This window comes from Megascapheus bottae, unplaced genomic scaffold (genome assembly GCF_031878675.1).
Source record: "Megascapheus bottae isolate mThoBot1 unplaced genomic scaffold, mThoBot2.hap1 HAP1_SCAFFOLD_322, whole genome shotgun sequence".
Taxonomy (NCBI): domain Eukaryota; kingdom Metazoa; phylum Chordata; class Mammalia; order Rodentia; family Geomyidae; genus Megascapheus; species Megascapheus bottae.
Genome location: NW_028327358.1, coordinates 24,015 through 45,077, shown reverse-complemented (window position 1 = coordinate 45,077; position 21,063 = coordinate 24,015). Strand labels below are relative to the sequence as shown.

The following is a 21,063-nucleotide window of genomic DNA, read 5'->3' as shown; positions in this document are numbered from 1 at the left end:
GTAGTCAGGTGTGGCTGAGTACCCAAAACAGTGCACTGGATGGGAATATTGATACATGAGTCTGTGTGTCCCCCAACGTCATTCCATGTGTACTGTACATATGCATCAACACATATCCCTTGTGTGTGTGTGTGTGTGTGTGTGTGTGTATGTGTGTGTGTGTGTGTGTGTGTGTGTGTGTGCATGCTCATCCTCACAAATGAGCAGTGAAAGGCAGAGCCTGACCTGCTGGCAGCTAAACAATTAGGGCCTTGTTCCCAGTGGATTCATCTCCAACTTCTGGACAACTACATGTACTTGACATTTAGTCGTGGCTACTTACTGCGCTGAACACAAAGCCATCATCTCCTGTGCTCACAGCCATCTCCTAGTGCTTTCCACTGTCTCCATTGCTCACAAGTAGCAGCATTTAAATTCCAAGTAGAAATATAAAGAGAATAGTATTTACCTCTGCCACTAAGGCCTATGTTTTTCAGGGTGGGTCTTTCCCATCATTGGCAAGTTATCACATTCCCTGTACATCTCTGACCTGAAGAATCTTAATTTACTTTCTAGATTCTTATCTGAGAGGCCAAAAATAGTGGGAGAGTTTTCTGGTGAGCAAGAGAACCTTATAGAGAAATTCCACACGTCCACCATTGAGGTGTCTCACTAGGTAAGACATCACGGTTGATGGCCCACAATCTGACTTAGTGGTGATTTGTGTCTTCCAGGCAAAGAAAGGCAACTATGCCTTTTTGTGGGACGTGGCCGTGGTGGAATATGCAGCCCTGACGGATGACGACTGCTCGGTAACCGTCATCAGCAACAGCATCAGCAGCAAGGGCTATGGCATCGCCCTGCAGCCTGGCAGCCCCTACAGGGACCTCTTCTCCCAGAGGTAGGCTCTCCTGGCCAGCCATCCCGGCAACATCAGGACTTAGGCAGCTTTCTACCAATACAACTTCCACCCCAGCTCCATCTTGGCTCTCTCTGTCAGTGCTGCGATGAAAATTGTAAGGGCATGGTCTCTGCTCATGACAGTTCCTGGTACATGTAGCATGGCACTGTGAGTCATGAGTGCCAGCCTAGGGCATGAGCAAACTGGCAATAATATTCTCCAGAGACTAGAGGAAGTAGTAGAAGGGGAAGAGAGGACACTTGGCTAGATCCAGGAGGACTTCCCAGAGGTGGTGACACCAAGCCCTGTAGGAGTTAGGCTGACAAATAAATAATGAATATCAAATAATGGCTGGGAAGGCCCTAATGATAAGACTTAATGATAAATGTATTGTCAAAGCCAGATGCCAGTGGCTTGCATCTGTAATTCTACCTACTCAGGAGGCTAAGATTTGAGGATCAAGGTTAGATGCCAGGCTGGGCAGAATCTCCAATTAACCACAAAAATGTCAGAAATGGAAGCATAGTCCAAGTGTTAGAGACTCAACCTAGAATGAAAAAGGTTAAGGGACCATGCCTACACATGAGTTAAAGCCCCAGTACTGCCACCAAAAAAATGTATATCAGTAAGCATTCATGTACACTAGAGTCAAATGCAATGAGTCCAGCTTGTGCTTGACCATGTAAGACTCTCCTATGATTGGTTGGTGTGAATCCATTCCTTGAAGCCTCACCAGCTCTGGACTCTCAGACAAGATCAAGTTTCACAGTTCTTGATGCAGGCATTTAGATTACTTCCTTGAGAAAACAGTCTCTCTGTAACCCACTCCTTTACTCTACTGTAGCAGCTTATCTTGACCTTGGACTAGCTGGCCTGGCCTCAGTCTAGGAACATGGGTAATGTCAGGGGCCTCTTCCTAGCAGCTAGCCTCTCAGCAGTGGTTCTTGTTCCCAAGGAGTGCTACGCTGTAGACCCTCCACTTGCATAGAACTGTGAGGTAGCATTGTGCTGAAGGAAGGACAGGAATGACAAAGCCAGCGAGAAGGCCCCAACTCAGACTTTGTCTGTATCTATCAAAATTCAAGCTGTGGCAGGAATATCTGAAAGGCAGCAAAAGTCTAGGCTTAGAAGCAATCCTCAGTTGCTTAAATGCAATCCTCAGTTGCATGAATTTCAGTACTAAAAGGTCTGTGACCTTTTTATGTGTCAGTCATGAGACTTGAACTCAGGACCTGGGAACTATCCATGAACTGATTTTGCTCAATACTAGTGCTCTACCACTTTGAGCTATAGTAGCACTTCCTGTGTGTGTGTATGTGTGTGTTTAATTGCAGATCAGAGTTGCATGGGGACTTCCCTGCCTAGGCTGGCTTTGAACTGTGATCCTTAGATCTTAACCTCCTGAGTTTCTAGGCTTATAATTGTGAGCCACTGGCACCTAGCTGGTGTAAGATTTTTTTAAAATGTATGTTGCAGTTTGGTGCCAGTGACTCATGCCTGTAATCCCAGCTATTCGGAGGCTGAGATCACTGTTTGATGCAAGCAGAAAAATCATCTGAAACTCATCTCCAATTAACAAGCAAAAAGCCAGAAGTAGAGTGGTAGCTCAAGTGTTAAGAGTACCAGCCCTGAGCAAAAACAAAAAAAGCTGAGAGATATCACCTAAGTCCTGAGTTCAAGCCCCATGAGACACATGCACATGTACATACACAGATAGATGTATTGTACATTCTACAGTGGAGAGGATAACGCTGCCATCCAGAACTGCTCAGCTGGTTTCCGGCAGAACAAGGAATAGGACTGCTGTTCAAACTCTACTTCCTCTCTTCCCCTACTTCCTGAGTGTTCAGATTGGTCCCTGCTTCTCATGACCATTGGCGCCTCAGCCTCATAAGGAAAATGGTTGAGGACACTGAACTTGCAAGCAATCCAGTGTCTTGTTTGCAAAACTGGGAAAGGGTTTAGGACTAATTCAGGTAAATGAGGCTTCCGTTCAGGTTGATTTTCAGAATTTCATCCATTTTTCATTTTGCTCCTTACTCTACTCCCTGGGCAACAGAGGATGATTGGTCAGGCTGAAGGCATGAAATAAAGATGGCTTTTCTCTAGGATTTAGGTTTATATGGGTTTGTTTGTCTAGGTGGGAGGCTCAAGAGAGTTGCCACAGACCTGCCACCTATGAGTATTTCGATGGAGCTGATGGGACTGATACAGGAACAACATCCTGACAGCCAATATGCCCCCCAAGAAAGCATTCACAGTAGCACAGAGACCCAGTGAGAGGAGGTTGGAGTCCCCTGTATTTGCAATGCTTATTAATCTCCTGAAACTAGACAGAAGTGAGCAGATATTGACCAAGAAGCTTAGGACTTTGCTGGATTGTTCAAAGGAGTAAAAGCTAGATCACAGGAGACCAGAATGGCATTCAACTTGTAGACAGAAGAGATGGGTAAGGAAAAGTTACTCCTTTTCTTCCTTCTACTATGACCCCTATATCCTCCATAAACAAAGGCAGATAGTCTATGTTCCTTGCCTTTCTTGAAAGAGGTCACTTTTTCCTTCTTTGCTTTTCCTCAGAAGGTTGTGTACTCTGTGATGCCCAGTAAAGGTCCCCACTGGGCTCTCTGGGCTTCTGAAAGCACAGTCAACTGCCTCCACAGGGCAGACTCACCTGGACAGCAGTATCTCTTCTCTGACACACGGTGTCTGCTTTGAGAGGAATACTCAAGACTTTGGAATGCTAACTTCTTGCTAATAGTTGTAGAAAAAGTTTTCTTCCATGGCACATAAAGATTGGTGTGCTGCTTGTTTTCAGCTTGAGTATGCCAGAGAGGAGAGAAGGAAACTGATCTAAAGGTGATGCACCATGCAATGACAGAAAATAAAGGTAACCCCTTGCACAGCTTTATCTGCAATGGCTGTAGCCATCTTTCCCTACACCCTGGAAGCTGAGTTCTTTCCTTGCTTTGACAGAGCCCAGGATGTAGGGGTGTGTGTGTGTGTGTGTGTGTGTGTGTGTGTGTGTGTGTGTGTATTCGTGCATGCGCTCACACTTGTGCATATGCGATAGGATTTATGGTCTATAATACGTTTGCAAACCCCAGCATGCAGAGTGGTCATTCAATAACTGTTTAGTGAACTTAATAGCCATTTATTGAGCACCTACTGTGTAACAGGCTCCACAACTATTGAATAAAGGAAAGCACCTGCAATTATATCTGTCTGGGAAATAGAACAACTGGCATCAGGAAGTGGCTATTATCGCTCTGGCTTCCTCATAAGACTATAGATTATTACAGTGTGCATTAGTTGAACCCCATTCTAGAAGACATTTTATGCCTGTGACTTTTCTTTCCTATTGCTACTGTATTTAAAGTTCCTTTGTTTGTTTATTTTTTCTGTTCTTTATTTTCCTATAAATTGCCTTATGCTCTTTCTGGACTAAGACTGAGTATAAAAGATGTAGAGAATTATAGGGAGCCAGAAGAAAAGGTCAACAAAACTATGTAGCCAGGCTATGTTTCACAGAAGCTGCTTGCTGAGTGGAAGAGAAGGGATCTGACCAGTGTTTCACTATTTCCTATGCTACAACTTATCCTTAAAGAATAGCTTGCTCTCCCAAAAAGAATATAGTCTCTCTGATCCAGATCTCAACACAGGCTTGTCACTTTTCAATTGTAATCTGGGACAAGTGTTTTAGATCCTCAGTCTCCAGTCTTCAAGAAGTGAAACAGACTTGGTAAGAACTATTCTTTAAGCCAAGCTACTCAGAGGACTGTGATCTGAGGATCCAAGTTCAAAGCAATCCTGGACAGAAAAGTCCATGAGACTCTTATCCCCAGCTAACCAGCAAAAAGCCAAAACCGGAGATGTGGTTTCAGTGGTAGAATGTGGCCTTAAGCAAAATAGCCAAAAGAGAATGTAAGGCCTTGAGCTCAAGCCTCAATCTCAGTACACACACACACACACACACACACACACACACACACACACACACTCACAGAACAAAAGCAATGAATGAAATTGGGATTACTCAGCAGGTTTTTGTGAGGATTGAAATAGTATGAAATGATTTTCCCCTATTATTTTCTCAGTAAACACAGCTTATACCTAACTAGCCTGGTAAGTGTGTTGGTCAATTTGACCATCTGATTGTTCAACTACTAAGTGAAGATAAAACATGTAACAGACTTTCCTGCCCAGGTTAACTTCTAACTGTGATCCTCAGATCTCAGCCTCCTGAGTAGATAGGATTAGAGGCATGAGCCGCTAGTACCAGGCTCTGTTACCTTTTATGGAGATTTTGTTGCTCATCAGGATGCGAGCTAATGGTCTGTGAGGTAGGTACATTTATTGTCTCAGATTTTTAGAAGGCTAGGGTTTCAAAGTCTGGATTCCAACCATTTGCATTAGCACAGTCTCCGTAAGCACACAACTCCAATTCTCTCCATGCTGAGTCAATAGTTCAACCATTAGCCTTCTCTAAGGTCGTGACATCTTTTATATCTGACACTGGAGTTCCCATAACTTTACAGGATGTTCAACCTATTCAACCCTGCCAACCAAGACACTTATATAAGGCCAGTGGATCGTTAGACATATAACTTCCCTTACCTGACACGAGTCATGGGAGATACTGAATGAGACACTATGGCTACCCAGTTAATTCTGCAGTGTGCTATTGGAGAGAAAGCTATGATTTTCAGGAGCATGGCTCCTGACACCCAAATGCATGTTGAATCATGCATTTATCTCAATGTCCAAGACCTTCCATGCATAGCCATATTCTGAGTCATTTGGGCTCATCAGTGCCTTGAACATTTGATGGACTCATGTCATGATTTAACCATGGCCATTTTGGTTTAGGTTAGTTTGCATTATTTGACAAATACACATCTTTATTGGCAGAGCACATGCTTGCAACCTTAGGCCTTAGCTGTGAGAGCAAGTAGATTTATATATTTTTTTAAAATCCATGCGAAAAGAACAGGCAGACCCATCCCAGAAGCCACTACCCTATTAATGTAGTAGGAATACAGTCTGTGCTAGAAAGATGAGGATGCTGCATTTTAGCAGGAACCAAGCCTATGTCCAGGTATACAAGGCTGAGATTTGGCAACTCCAAAGCCTGCTCTTTTCACTCAGCTTGATTGATCCCAGCCAATGAAGGGGCTATGTCATTCTGGATCCATGCTTCTAACAGGTCAGTGGATCCTCTTGAGGAGTCACCATTTGTAACTATTGGATACAATGAAGCATATCTGAGCACTGCTTTAGACCTGTGGTCACAGCCAGCCTGTGACATAAGTCCAAGACAGATACTGCTCAGTTATTTAGGTGAATGTCTTCCCAGTGTGATCAATTGCTGCTTGTTAACGGTGCATAACCAAGAAGATAAAGGAGATCACATCAGATGTTGTTAACTGAAAAACCTCATGGACCAGATTCAATGAGCATGACGTCAAAAACAGGCTTAGTTGACTATTTGGAGTTGGTGTGTGTGTGTGTGTGTGTGTGTGTGTGTGTGTGTGTATGTGTATGTGTGTATGTGTGTGTGTGTGTGGCACATGTGGGAAGGATGTACCAGGCTGCCACTGGTTCACTTTTTAGGCTCCTGGATTTCAGGGGGAAGCTACAAAATACAAGTTAGAAAAGCCTCACCAGAGGGCAGCAAGGAGCAGTAGGAGTTGCCCTTCTAAGGTAGAATAAATCCAATCCAGATGCCTGGGCTCGGCTTGTTGTGTACTTACTCACACCGTCCTTCTCCTAACTCACCATTCCACAGACTCACTGGCCTTGTTACAGTGGCTTGCACACAACAAATCCCTGCACCAGCCAAGACAGTTATATGTAATTCTAGTCCCAGGAAGGGGCTTCCTTTGCCTCGTTGCACGCCAATGCTGCCAACCTCAAAGTAAGTTTGGGAAGGTATTTCATCTCTCTGCGTTTTGATTTCTTTCTCTGTAAAAATGGGAATACAGAAATAACCTTCACAAAGGATTGACACAAAAATTCATCATTATCTACAAAACATTTAACACAGATATTTCCTGGCACACTGAATATTCTAGACCAGTATAAGCTATGATAAATCATGCTTCAGGTGTAATTTAACCATTACTTCCTTCACAAGATCCTCCTTAGCCTTCCTGGCTGAGCTGGCCTCAAAATGTGCCATTTCCTGGCACCTGTACTTTCATTTCAATTCCTGGCACCTGTACTTTCATTTCATTGTATTTATCACAGCTTCTGTCTTTACATTGCTGGCTGTTTGTCTTAAGGCTAGTTTCTTATGCCTTGAAAGTATAAGCTCAGCAGGATTAGGCATTACTTTCCACATCAAATGAATAAATGAAGAATCATGTGGGTCCTAGAGGGAGAGACTTGGGTAGACATGTGAAGTATTCCTTGTCAAAAATGCTCTGGAGAGGCCAGGAGTTTGGTCTAGTGGTAGAGTGCTTGCCTAGCATGTATGAAGACCCAGGTCTGATTCCTCGGTACCACATACATAGAAAAAAAGCTGAAAGTGGTGCTGAGGCTCAAGTGGTAGAGCTCTAGCCTTGAGAAAGTCCAAGGACAGTGCTCAGGCCCTGAGCAAAAGCCCAGGACTGGCCAAAGAAAAATAAAAATTAAAAAAATGCTCTGGATAAGAAATGTTTTAGAGGTTTCTTTATTTCTTAAATGCATATGTATAATGCATTAAATAAATATATATCATTATATAATATATAATTACATATCACTATTTCATTATATGATGCATCATATATCTCATTATATATATTTATATCATTACATATATATCTCATTATATATAATTATATATATACCATTATGTACCTCATTATGCATATATGTATATATGTATATATGCATAATGAGTTTTCTTAGGGATTACACCTAGGTGAAATTGTATATACCATTTTAAATAATTTTGCATATGAAATTCTATCCATCAAGTCATCAGAAGATATATGTAGAATTTTCTAATCGGAATACCATGTTATTCCTCAGAATTTTTCAGATTGGGGAGCATTTTGAATTTCAGATTTTTGTTTTTTGGATAGATATGCTCAACCTGTGGAAGTAAGAAATTTCTAAGGTATTTTTATTATGGTTAAAAAGCTGTACCAACGAGTTGGTGTTCAGCAAGGCAGTTTATGAGTACTATGCAATTTGATCACTATCATTCCTTTCAACATTCTTACCTACCCATCCCATCCCAACCAACCCTTCAAATAATTTTTTTTCATATATTTTTATTGTAATTAATAGAAAGGTTACATGATATTTGCCAGATAGATGGTGCATTCGAATAATTTTTGTAACCATGAATGTCTTAAGCCCACTGTGTGTGTGTTTACTTGATTTGTTTCCATATTTACCTATTGATTCCTTATTCATTCTCCTGTTTTGTTACTGGATTTGGTCCATGGACCACAGAGGAAAGGAGATTGGCTGCTGAGGAGAAAAGAGATAAAACCTGATTAATGTTTTGGGGAAATCACTGTGTCTGCTTGTATGGGTTGTAGTGGAATTTGAGGCAAAGAGTTGCCTCCAAGACTACACATAATAGAACCATCATGGTGGCAGAGACCAGGACTGAGCGGACGAGATCTGTGACTATGGATCACCTGAGTTTTGTCTTGCAGGATCCTGGAGCTTCAGGACACAGGTGACCTAGATGTACTCAAGCAGAAGTGGTGGCCGCACACAGGTCGCTGTGACCTCACCAGCCACGCCAGTGCCCAGGCTGATGGCAAATCCCTGAAGCTGCACAACTTTGCTGGTGTCTTCTGCATCTTGGCAATTGGTCTTCTCCTTGCCTGCCTGGTAGCTGCCTTGGAGTTATGGTGGAACAGTAACCGGTGCCACCAGGAGACCCCCAAAGAGGTCTGTACCTGGGGTCCTACCTCTGTCTGCCACAACCAAGGAGGGAGGGCGGGAGGGAGGGAGGGATCCCATCGGGCAATTGTTTTCTTCCAGTTAGTGTTTACATGAGGCCTCTTATGGAGAGATATCAGCAATGTATATCGGGAGGGATTCTGGTTTTATTATATATTTTAAAATAAATTTTCATCTATTTTGATTGTTATTATAAAGGGGATGAATGAACAGAGGGTTTGTAGTATCATAAGTCAGGTAAAGAATACATTTCTTTGTGGACAGTACCCCTCTTTCCTTTGCCTGGTTTTGGTTTGTTTTGTTCTTAAAACAAGAGAGGGAAAAATGCAGGGGACAGTTTCATAGTTTGAAGAAAGCACCACGTGCCAGCCATGGCCACTAAAGTCCTGTATTTATCTATAGAACAAGTACAGCGTGGGCAGCGCCAGAGAGCCTTTCCCCACCCTGCCCTGCCCATGTGCCTCCACCCTGACCTGGAGAGATCACCTGTAGGGTAAGAGAGGACCCCATATTCCTTTCTGGTTCTCTTTGCTTACCCAGCCACAGAGGGTGTCCCCATCTCTCCTGTTACCCCTCCTCCCTCTCTCCTTCCTTCTTGTAGGGTTTACATCCTGCTTGAGACACCCCACTTTCAGGGTATTATTGTAGCTCTGTCCCAGTGGATGCTAATCACAGTTAAATCTGTGCTTTGATACTTCTCCTGGGGGGGGGATTCTTTAAGCTCATCTTGGGAATTGTTTGAAATGAAGTCATCACAAGGGCCCCTAGGAGACAGTTCTAAATGATGGCAGCAGGGTGTGCCATTTGATGACAATGTTCTTAGCACAAGCCCAGTCACTGCATTCATTGGCTCTCACATCTCAGCATGTACCCCTCAACGACAGACAGCTGGAATCACAGCCCTGCTTACAGATTCTGTTGGGGTGAGGATGGAAATCTCAAACAAGGGAACTGAGAGGCAACTGACTTGTTATGATTTGTTCATTTTTGTTGTTGTTTGTATTCTCCGGTGACTCTAGTGACACAAGTTCACAAAAATGATTTTTAGAGGAAAGAGTCAAACTCAACTGGGGAAGGGGCAGGGGCAGACATAAAAACTAGGCAGGAGCAGTGTGAGCGGCCTGGAATCTTCTCAGTCTAATGTGGGGCTGGGAATCTGTGCCTCTGGACAGTAAGAACCTCAGTCATCGTCTCTGTGGTCTGCAGTGGTTGCCTGGCTGTGATGTCATTCACCAGTCTGTAAGGAATTTCTAGCTGAGGACTATGGGGTCTGCTTGCTTCCATCTTTCTTAACAATTCATCCCAGTGAGCAGTGTCATCTGATTTTCCTTTCCTTGGAAGGAGGGCACTGCTGAGAGAGCTCTGAAATATTCCAGGGGCATCTTCCTTTCCTTCCGTATATATTGCCATGTCAAAAAATACAAGGAATGGTTCCAATGCCACCTCCATAGCTCCTCTGTCACTCCCAGACCCCAGGAAGGCAGGAAGGATTACCTTTGCAGGGAATTCATGGAATGGTGATTAATTGGAGATAAGAATCTCATGAACTTTCTATCCAGACTGGCTTTGAACCTCAATCCTCAAATCTTAGCCTTCTGAGTAGCCAGAATGAATACATGCATGAGCCACCAGAATGGAGCTACAACTGGAAACTTGTAAATGAAGCCAGTGGGAAGGACTGGGAATTACCCTTTTAAGTGTTTTCATGAAGAACCTCACTTAACTCTGCAGCTGGGGCATCATGTCTGACCCCTCCACATCCTGGTCATGGCCCTCTCACCACTGCCACAATCATGGCCCATGTGCACAGCACAGGCAGCCAGAGAGGGTTATCCCCAGAGATACCCGGAGCAGGAACAGGGAAGATAGAGTGGATGAAAGAGACACTGGCTGACTCATATAAAACCCCTCTTGGACTGTTTATACTGTCCACCACCTCTGCTAATGTCACCTGGGCTGGGTGCTAGTGGTTCACATTTGTAAGCCTAGCTACTCAGGAGGCTGAGATGTGAGGATTGTGGTTCAGAACCAGCTGGGGCAAGAAAGACCTGGAGATTGCATGTATATGGAAGTGGCCTTGTGGCCCAAGTAGTAGTGTGTTAGCCTTGAGCAAAAGAAGGTCAGAGACAGCACCCGGGCCCTATGTTCAAACCAAGGACTGGCAAAAAAAGGAAGAAAGGAAGGAAGGAAGGAAGGAAGAGAGGAGAAAGAAAGAAAGAGGAGAAAGAAAATGCACCTTGGATCAGGGAGCAGAGGTGAGCAGTGCTGGCCTGGCTGATGTGGGCAAGGTGGGGTGCAAGACATAAGCTCGAGTTCAAACTCTTAATACATCTCCTAGGAGCCTCTGGAAGGCATTGTCTATTTTTAGTCTTGTCCCTTTGCAACTATTTTCAGTTTTATCTCTTTATAACCCCCAGTGTCATGACAGCTCCAGAATTAATCATCAGTTTGTATGTATACAGAAGTGTGTGTGTGTGTGTGTGTGTGTGTGTGTGTGTGTGTGTGTGTGTAAGAGAGAGAGAAGGGGAGAAACACAGAATTTTATTTTCTGGAGAGACATAGGTAGGAATGTGAGAAGGTAGAGGCAAAAAGAAGAGTGCACGCTGTCTGTGCCCTTCTTGCTTTTCTCCTGGTGTCTAAGTCCAACATCTCAGCTATGAGGAGATGAATGTTCATATCTTACTACTAAAATGCAGCTCTCCTGCCCTGGCTGCCGACATGCTTCTAGGAAGAGGAGGGTCCATGGAGAGGCATGCAGAGAAGCAGAGCAGCTGCAGTTAATCCTGACATCATTATGATGTTGTATGGAAACATATACTACAGAGAGAGAGAGGGAGAGGGAGAGGGAGAGGGAGAGGGAGAGGGAGAGGGAGAGGGAGAGGAGAGAGAGAGAGAGAGAGAGAGAGAGAGAGAGAGAGAGAGAGAGAGAGAGAGAGAGAGAGAGGGGGGAGAAGGGGAGGAAGAGAGAAAGAAAGAAAGAGAGAGAGAGTGCATAGAATGCATCCTGGGACTTGAACTCAGAGCGTAGGTGCTATTCCTGAGCTTTCTTGCTCAAAGATAGTACTCTACCACCACTTGTGCCTCAGCTCCACTTCTGGCTTTTTGATGGTTAATTGGAGATAAGAGTCTCATGGACTTTACTTCCCAGGCTCACTTTGAACCACCAACCTCAGCTCTTAACCTCCTGAGTAGATGGAGTTACAGATGTGAACCATTGGCTTTTTTTGAATTGAAGATGAAGTTTCTTCCATTTCTCTCCCTTCTTTCTTTAATAAGATCACTGATGGGAGCACAGCCCCTATTTTCAGATAATTTACCACCTTACTGGCAGGTACCACACAGATATTTCCAGGCAGATCTCCTTTCCATGGATCTCAGCTCTTCTGAAACGAGCAGCAAGTACCAGCCAAGGCCCTAGTCCAGCTAACTCTTTACGGGGCCATAGTGGGTAGTGGTGAGTGACCAAGATTTATTGGGGCTTGAGTTGTTCTGACATGAGTGATAAGAATGAGAAGAAACCCTACATCTGGCGATGAGATGGGATAGTGAATGGCAAATGAATGGTTAACAGGGAAGGAGGGCAGGAGGAAGATGCTGGTAAGGGAAGGCTGGATGTGTTCCTCAGGACTTTTATGTCTGGCTGAGGAGTATAGATTCCTCATCTAAACAGAGCATGGGAACCAGGGAAAGGGCTAACATGACTGTATTTAAGAAGTGAATCTTTCAAACCATGGAGAAATAATGATGGTGTTTAATTTAGATCTACTGTGGCTTGTGTTTTATGGAGCAACATTTGAAATTAGGTGAGAGTGTCTACTTACTCCTAAAGCATTTCATTTGGGGCCACCAGCCATATTTCTTAAGAGCAAGGAACCTGTCTTTGGGTGGAGCCCAAGCTGTGTTTAATGGCTTATTCTGAGATTGCCTTCAGAGTTTAGACACCTATTTGGGTAAGAGTAGTAATGTGCGTTCAAGCCCTTAATATTCATGTGCATTTGAGCTCATATATTTTTTTTTCCTGGGGAATCAGACAATTACGTAGTTACCCAATGCAGGTGAGTGCATCAAGCTCAGAGGATGCAGTAAAGAGCCACCCGCTAGATTTATGGGGTATGTGGAGTCATTGCTCTGAGAATAAAATATTCATGAAATAAAGATGAGAACTGCACAAATGGGAGCTGACATGAGGATTGAGAGATGAATCATCCATCCGTAGTGGAAGCTTAGAATCCTTGCTGCTTCCTGCCTTTGCCCACCCTCCCTCACCCCATGCTTCTGTAGCAGGCAGGAGGTGGCTGGCAAGGGTAGTTGAGTGGCAGGAGACTGAGTGATGGCTGGCCTCTTTGTCTGGCCAGCATCTGTCTGGGCCCTTCTTGGGAGGTCAGATCTCCAACTCCACACTATTCTTTAACAAAGCCTCTCTTCCTTTAATCACTGTTTATTCTGTGTGGAGACTTTCTCTCCTGCACAAATTCCCTTTTCATCTGTTGTAACACTTTCAATCAAGAAAGATATGCAAAGGGTCTTCAGGCTACTCTCATCCCAGAGACATTCTTGATTCATGGGGACCAAGGGTCTGTTGCCTCTTACGGATGGAGGAATGGATGGTGTGGAGTATGGAAGAGGCACATTACACCTTAGGGTAACTGGCCTGTGCTGGGCAAATTGCAGCTTATCTACTTAACATTTGAAAAAGGCATTCTTACCCTTGGAAGGCCACAGGGAACTGCAAGAGCCCAGATGCATCTGCTGCCCTCTAGAGGCAGGCTTGTCAAAGAGCCATATACTGGCTTTCTGGCTGGTGTGTGCTGGATTCTGAGTTCCTAACTAGGAATTCCTACTTAAAATCCAGATATTAGCATTTTTCCCCCAGAGAATTCAGGAAATGAAGGATGTAACACAGTTCTTCCATGGATCAGGGCTCTCATGAGACAGCTACTTCTTTTAATCCCCAGTTCTCACTCGTCAGCTGAAACTTGAGTCTAACCTGATAGCTACTTTACTGAGATTGAACAGTTTGGCACATTCTAGTTCTTAGCCCAGGGCCTTTTAGTTGGAGGGCACTGAACACTTTTTGGGTGGGTGTGCTGATCTGACACCTTGTACTTGGGGCCTAGATGCTATCCTTGAGCATTCTTGCTCATGGCTAGCCCTCTATCACTTGAGCCATGGAGGCTCCATTTCTAGGTTTTTCCAAAGTTCACTGGAGCTAAGGGTCTCACAGACATCTCCTGGTTAAGCTGGCTTCGAAGTGTGATTCTCAGACATCAGCCTCCTAAGTAGTTAATATCCCACGTGTGTACCCAGCAGCAGCACTGAGCACTTTATTATATATCACTGCAAATCTCCAAACCAGCCTACTGGCAAAGCTTCCCCTGAATGTGGACAGTGTTAGATACAATTCCATCCTGTAGTGATTGTTTACCTACTTGTCTCTGCTGCAATTCTGCCAGCAACTCCTCACCTCTGAATTCTCATCATTTTTGCCTTCTTTCTGAGACACCGAGGCCTTACTAAGGCATGATGAATATAACTGAAGTTTTGAGCATCTTCCATGTGCCAAGAACCAAAGATGAATGCTTTCTGTAGAACACGAGTTCATCTGGTGGTAGGAGCTCAGAAGTATTTATTCATTCATTCGAATGAACTAACCTGGACTCCTATAAAGAAAATCTTATTCATGTTAAATTGTTAGATAATCACTGCAGTGAGTGAGATCAATGGCATTCGGGTATGGCTGTGCATCCAAGATAATTAATTCTTGAGCCATTTGAAATATAGATGCTTGAACCTCATTTCATAAAGGGTCATTGTAAGGAGCCACGGACAACTGTAATTGATAAACTACATCTACTCCTGATATTCTGCTAGGGATTAAAATCTCCCATCAACCTTCTGCTAAGTTGTGGATAAATCTTCATAGTGAGATTTGGTAAATATCTAATATCTACTTTGGTATGGTGGGGGAAAAACTTCCAGGTTTTGGAGACAGGTGGATGAGAGTGCTGATACTGATGCTTCACTCGCCATAGAACTGTGTCATTTCGAGCCAATCACTTCACTCCCAGCCTCAGTTTATTCTCATGTTTGCCATTGCTTGTGGGGGCCCTGTCGATTAAGTTACTCAAAACTCTGCCATGGTGCTTTGAAAAATCTGCCTGTGAGACCTCTCTTGAGATCACTTCCTGGAGGTGAGGGTCAACCACTGATTTTATCCAACATGACTCTGACTCCCCTAGCCTTTTCCAAGACATCGGTGTCACACTTTAAGGGGATCATCTTGGTGGCATTTCTCCCAGTCATTACGTCTCATTTACCACCTGGCTCGTTGCAGTGGTTAGTGAGAGAGAGCTGGCAACGATCGCTGTAGTCAGACGAGAAGTCCCTCACTCCTAGTTCTGATCTTGCCTGACTTAAAGTAGGAGCTGTTGGATTCCAAACAAAGTCAGTTCTAACGAGTCCCGCGTGTAACAGACTGTTACATAGATGATAGTTTAGTTAATTACCGTTTTTCAATATACTGTATTATTTCCACATTGGTGAACAGCAGCTTAATTACAGAACTTTATCTCTCTGCAAGACAATGCCTGAGAGAGATTCCCTGGTAACCTCTGTTGGTGCATCTGTTCATCATGTTTAATTTGGGGTAAGAAATACAGAGCTGGAATGCAGCTGAATCATGGGTAAATGCAGCCAGTGGGGTTTTATGTCATATTCTTCTGGGGTGTTTGACTAGGTCAGCTGCCTATGCTAGATTAATGAAGGCCACAGAAAGTTTCCAGGTCTCTTTCCTCAACTGTCATTACCTGGCTGAATGCAGAAACCTTAGGATAATGAGGATGTAAACTGATGTAGTTCACATTAAAAAACCCATTATTGGAATTTGCATAACATTATAGAATGCACCATTTTGTCTCAAAGATGAATAATTATTCAAATTACTCTTGCCTCTTTCCTTGAGTAAGCTGATTACTCTTGCTGCTTCTTCCCTTGGCCAGACACAAGAAGGTACAACGAAACATGACCTTGCATGTGTTAATACTGTGACCCCCGGTAATCTAAGAAGACAAGATTTCCAAGCCTTAAATCAGATATGTTCTTTGCTGTTCAGTTCTGGGTGCATACAGAACAATTGGAACAAGCAGGATCAAGAAAAACTGTGAGACCGACCCTCAGATAGGTTGCATTTCTGTTTTGCAGAGGAGTCATGAAATTTTCTCTTCTTATTCTACTCATTTTCTTTTTTTCCCAGTCTTGGGGCTTGAATTCAGGGCCTGGGCACTGTCCTTGGACTTTTTGCTCAAGGCTAATGCCCTGTCACTTGAGCCACAGCACCACTTCTGGCTTTTTTTGAGTATGTGGTACTGAAGAATTGAACCAAGGGCTTCGTGCATGCTAAGCAAGCACTCTATTGCTAGACTATGCTCCAGATCCTCCATGCTTTGTCTTATCTGGTCACACAACCAGTGGTCGCTGGCTCTTAATGGTCCCCTTCTTTCCCAAGGGTTGTCTTAGCATTGGCTCTACTGGATTAATGGAATTTGAATAGAAAAATGTCCCAGTGGCGCAAGGAAGTTGGATGTTTGACAGCCATTTGAAATGGGACACTCTCTCTAGAAAATTTCTGCAATTGGTGTGGACATTTTCCATGTGTCCTGGTGTAGAGAGGTTAAAGGCTAATTAATAGCCACATGACATGTCCTCGCAGCCGGGGAATGGATTCATCCATCCTTAAATTGAAGCAAGAAGAGAATAAATGGGCTTAAGAAAGAATTTATTCAGAAGTGGAGGTATGGCTCAAATCACAGAGTGCCAACCATGAGCAAATAAACTAAGAAAGAATATGAGGTCAGTCTGAAGAATTTGAGCCCCAGTATTGGTAAATACACACAGACATAGAGACACATAGATACACACACACACAGACACACACACACACACACACACACACACACACACACACACACACACACACACACACAGAAAGTATTCAAGACTTTTTATTCAGAAATGCTTATCTTTTTCTTTCTGTTTTTAAATTGATGGTTTTGGGGATTGAATTTAGGAGCACATGCTTGCTAAGCAGTGTCTTTTTTTCCATTGGGTTATTGTTGAGGTAGAGTCTCACTGTGTTCTCTGTGTGTCTTGGTCTACGATTCACTCCTCATGCTTCCCCTTGTATCTGGGGGTGACGAATACGAGCCCAGCTATTGTGCTTCCCAAGGAACTGGAGCAATAGGTATAGGCCATAATGACCAGCCAATGGTGAAGATGGAGTCTCTTAAACTCTCGAATTGTTCCCTGATTTTTATAACCCAAGTAACTATTATTGCAGGTTGGAACCACAACACACAACTTACAAACATGGTCTTAAGTTAAATGGCCAGGTTTACATTAACTTTCTGGATTGGTCTGTTTTCTAAATGCTTTAATGGTACCTGATCATCTCCCCATACATCACTGTATTTAACATGTTAGGCTGGATTCTGTGCCCTTTCACTTTTTTAACATACCAGGCCTTCTGCATTCTCTCCTTGGTATCTCGGTGGTGAAAGCATCTATATCAAGAGGGGAGGGGGAAAGGAGGGAGAAAAAGAGAGCTTTCTTGTGTTTTTCTCTTCAGAGGATTTTGATTGGTCTGTCTTTTCCTCAAAGCTCACAGTGTTTGTTTGCCTGGTAGAAGATAGGGGAAGGTTTTTTTCTCTGTGCCCTCTGCTCTCAATTTTCCAACTCCTTGTGATCTTCTTGGACAAGAAGTTATCTTTTTTTCTCTCTCTCTCAAAACCTTGAAAAAAGTAGGAATCACCTTCTGGACACCTAACATTAAAATGACTCTCAGAACAAGAACTAGGTTGTCCCTGCCACCTGCCAGAATCTAGCATGAACACAAGCCACATACTTGCTTCCTGCTGCAAAGAATTCCACTCTTCCAACTTCATTTCCTTCCATTCCCACAGAAGACCTACCTTTGGAGCTCAACCATAGGCATAAGAGTTTACCTTTATCACAACCATGGCATAAGGGAAACTCTGAGGACCTTACAGTCCTGAAGAGAACATAGAAAGGAAGAAAGTCAGGGTTGCACAACAAACTAGTTCTTCTAGTAATCCACAAAACCTCCTGGTAATCAGTTTTCTTCCATGGATGGGTAAACCTTTATAGCTGGGCGATATTCTCAGCCATCCTTCCCTGGGTTTTGTTGCAGGCAGAGGAGGGAAAATTGAATTTTTTTTGCCAGTTTTGGGGCTTGAATTCAGGGCCTAAGCACTATCCTTTGGCTTTCCTCAAGGCTAGCACTCTACCACTTGAGCCACAGCACCACTTCCAGATTTTCTGTGTATATGGTATCGAGGAATTGAACCTGGGTCTTCGTGCATGCTAGGCAAGCACTCTCCCACTACGCCAAACTCCTGGCCCTGAAACTTGAATTCTTAAACCTTCAAAGTATCTGATATTTGCTTCAAAGTATCTGATATTCTTCTGTTACCAGTCTTCTTCTCTTTGGACATTTAGAAAGTAGCTTGTGACTTTGGCTAATGCAGCAGGTGACGGAATCGCATCCATTATCAGAAGCATCACAGGGGATCCTGGTAGCCAGGAGAAGCTGGGGGAATAGGCTTGGTGGTGGGCAGAGCCAAGGCTTGTCCAGAGGCCCCAAAATCAAGGGGCAGAAAGCTGGATAAGGTACCTCTGCCCTCCTGACCAAATACCAACCATTTTCTCTTTGTTTGTCTCTCCAAATAAACTTCAGACTCATTCCTCTTGTTCTTGCTTAGGTTCAGATTGTATCTCTTGGCTAGGTGAACAGGTCACTTGACAAGCTGCTGTCCAGGGTAGACAATCATTTATTTCCTCAAAGCAAATAAACTGTGAGCATATTTAAGAAGAGATTAGTGCCTCTGAGTGATTTGCACACACTAATGTTTCCAAGTAACAGGCATAAAAGACTACTTCAACAATTTTATATGCAAAAATTCAAATGAATAAATAGAAAGACAGGAAGCTGCCACAACTGGCTCAATTGTGTTATACTTAAGCAATGAACTTGAATTTGAACTCACTGACTATAGTAAGCAACGAACTTGAATTTGTTTTGTGATTTAGGGGTTGCCCCTGATTCATGGTTCAACCCATGAACTTTTTTAATGTTGACTATGCTACTACACAAGCAATGTGCCAGCTGGGCACCTGTGGCTTAAGTCTGTAATCTTAGATACTCAAGAGGCTGAGATCAGGTAAAGCCAGCCTGGGCAGGAACGCCCATGGGACTCTTATCTCTAATTAACCTCCCAAAAGTTGGAGGAAGTGCTATAATGCTAACCTTGAGCAAAAGTGCACAGGGACACCATCCACTGAATCACAAGTGAAAGCAAGCTCTACCTGCCTTGCTAAGCTAGGATGTTTGGTAGGTGAGGTGTATTAAATGCATTTTAATTTACTGAATGATATTTTTGACGTATGCTGAGATCCTCGGGATTAATCTCAACAATTGAAGAACATCTATAGTTTATAAACTTCTGAAAGATTCAATGAAACTTTCCTGAATGGTGTTTTCTTCTCTCATGTAGAAACCTGGTGTCACTTGTGACTTTTGCCTCTCAGACATGGCCTCAACTCAAAGCTGGTCTCCTAGCCCCAACTTGCTGAACTGTATTTCTTCTGGCTCTCCTTAAGGGGCTTGTCAATTATGTCCAACTGCCATCTGACATGGATCTGAGTTCACTTTCAAACCAATGTGCTCTCTGACCATCATATCTCTTAGTCTGAAGCCATTTCTCCGTTGTTGTAGGAAACTGTCAGTTTTCTCACTCTGGGAGACTTTGTGAGAATGACAACAGGTTCACCACCCAAAGTCAAGCACTCTGTGTGTCAACTCTAAACTCATGGGGGCATAGAGAACTGATGGGCACCTTTTTCCATGGCAGGGAGCATTTGGAAGGAAGTGGCTTTCAGGGCATTTCACCTTATCTGCTAGCAAATGAACATTTGAGTCTTCCTGGGGTTAGCCCTCTGCATCTAAGTACAGGCCAGATGTTCTTGGTGGCCTCCTGGAGGAAATTCCTGTGTACCCAGCCCCATAGAAGCTCAAAACAACCTCTGGAGCAGTCATTAATTATTTTGCAGGGTTCCTTCTTTTTCTTTCTGAAAGTGTATCAAGACTTTTGAATTTCTCAAGCTTTCTATCATCCCTCCCCAAATGCGGAAGGTCCGAGTTTCTCTGTCCCATATGATGTCAGCATTGAACCACCCACGAGATTTTCCTTGGAGAGGATTTGGATCCAGTGTTTCTCTTGGAGTGTGGCATCAGGTAGGGGTGGCAGTATATGCTACACCCCATCTGCCTTTATTGGCAAGGTATGCAGCCCACAAATAGGTCTGCAACTTCTAATCCCATCTGGGAAGCTTTTCCCTGGGAGAAGAAGCAGGCCACACTCTACTGGCTTCACAGGGAAACAGCTGAAGAAGCAGTTTAAACTTACAAGCTGTATGACCACTTAGATCTTGATGCCTTCTGACATGGAAGGCAAAGCATAAGCTCCTTTAAAAAGAGTGATTTGCCCTTCTATTAATTACAATAAAAATATAAGCAAAAAAGAGTGATTTGGGCCTGTTTTAGATTTTTCTTTTTTTGAGCAAATAAACAAGCCAAAGTATCTTCTGTGGTGCCACCAACCACAGTGAGACCATCATGGAGAGAGACAATATCTTTCCAGGCAGTCTCAAAGCCTTTGTGACACAAGGAGAGTCACTTACCCCATGAGAAGTGCCTTTCCTCACTTCCCCGGTCCATACCTAGAAACCTTGTTAGCCTTTCACATAGGGATTTGTACCACTCGTGGCATCCCTGAATGTATAGATCGCTCAGTGAGAGAGCAGGAAGCCCTCTCCTGCTCCACATTTCCCAGATACCTTGATTGGAGACTCGGGTCTCTGATGAAGTCATTGAGCTTCTCTGTACTGAGCCTCCTTTTGCGTAAGGTCAAGGTGATGGTATCAAGCCTCTGTGAACTCAAATGGTTAAGGCATAGAGCATACCAGAGGAAGAAAGACCAATCTTCTATTCCCATTGGGCTTTAGTCTCCACCAGGCCTTGAAAGGGCTTTGTCCCGGTGGATGCTTCTGGGCATGACAATGGTTCTGATGAGTACAGCAGGCATGCTGGAAGGATTGTTGGTACACAGTGCAAGTGTCCTTCCTATGGATTCCCCAGACAACAGAGGGTTGACTACCTACTTGAGGGAGGTGGGAGCAATAGGGAAAATACTCTGTCCAGCAAG

At 43.7% G+C, this 21,063-nt stretch overlaps 1 protein-coding gene across 1 annotated transcript in view; it reads left to right on the top strand.

The window, feature by feature from the left end:
• LOC150040015 (glutamate receptor ionotropic, delta-1-like) overlaps positions 1 to 21,063 on the top strand; it is a 62,090-nt gene that overhangs the window by 40,137 nt on the left and 890 nt on the right. Inside the window, 2 exon segments of the mRNA XM_090327449.1 lie at positions 714 to 880; positions 8,533 to 8,773. Of these exon segments, the coding sequence (XP_090183575.1) occupies positions 714 to 880; positions 8,533 to 8,773 (408 nt within the window).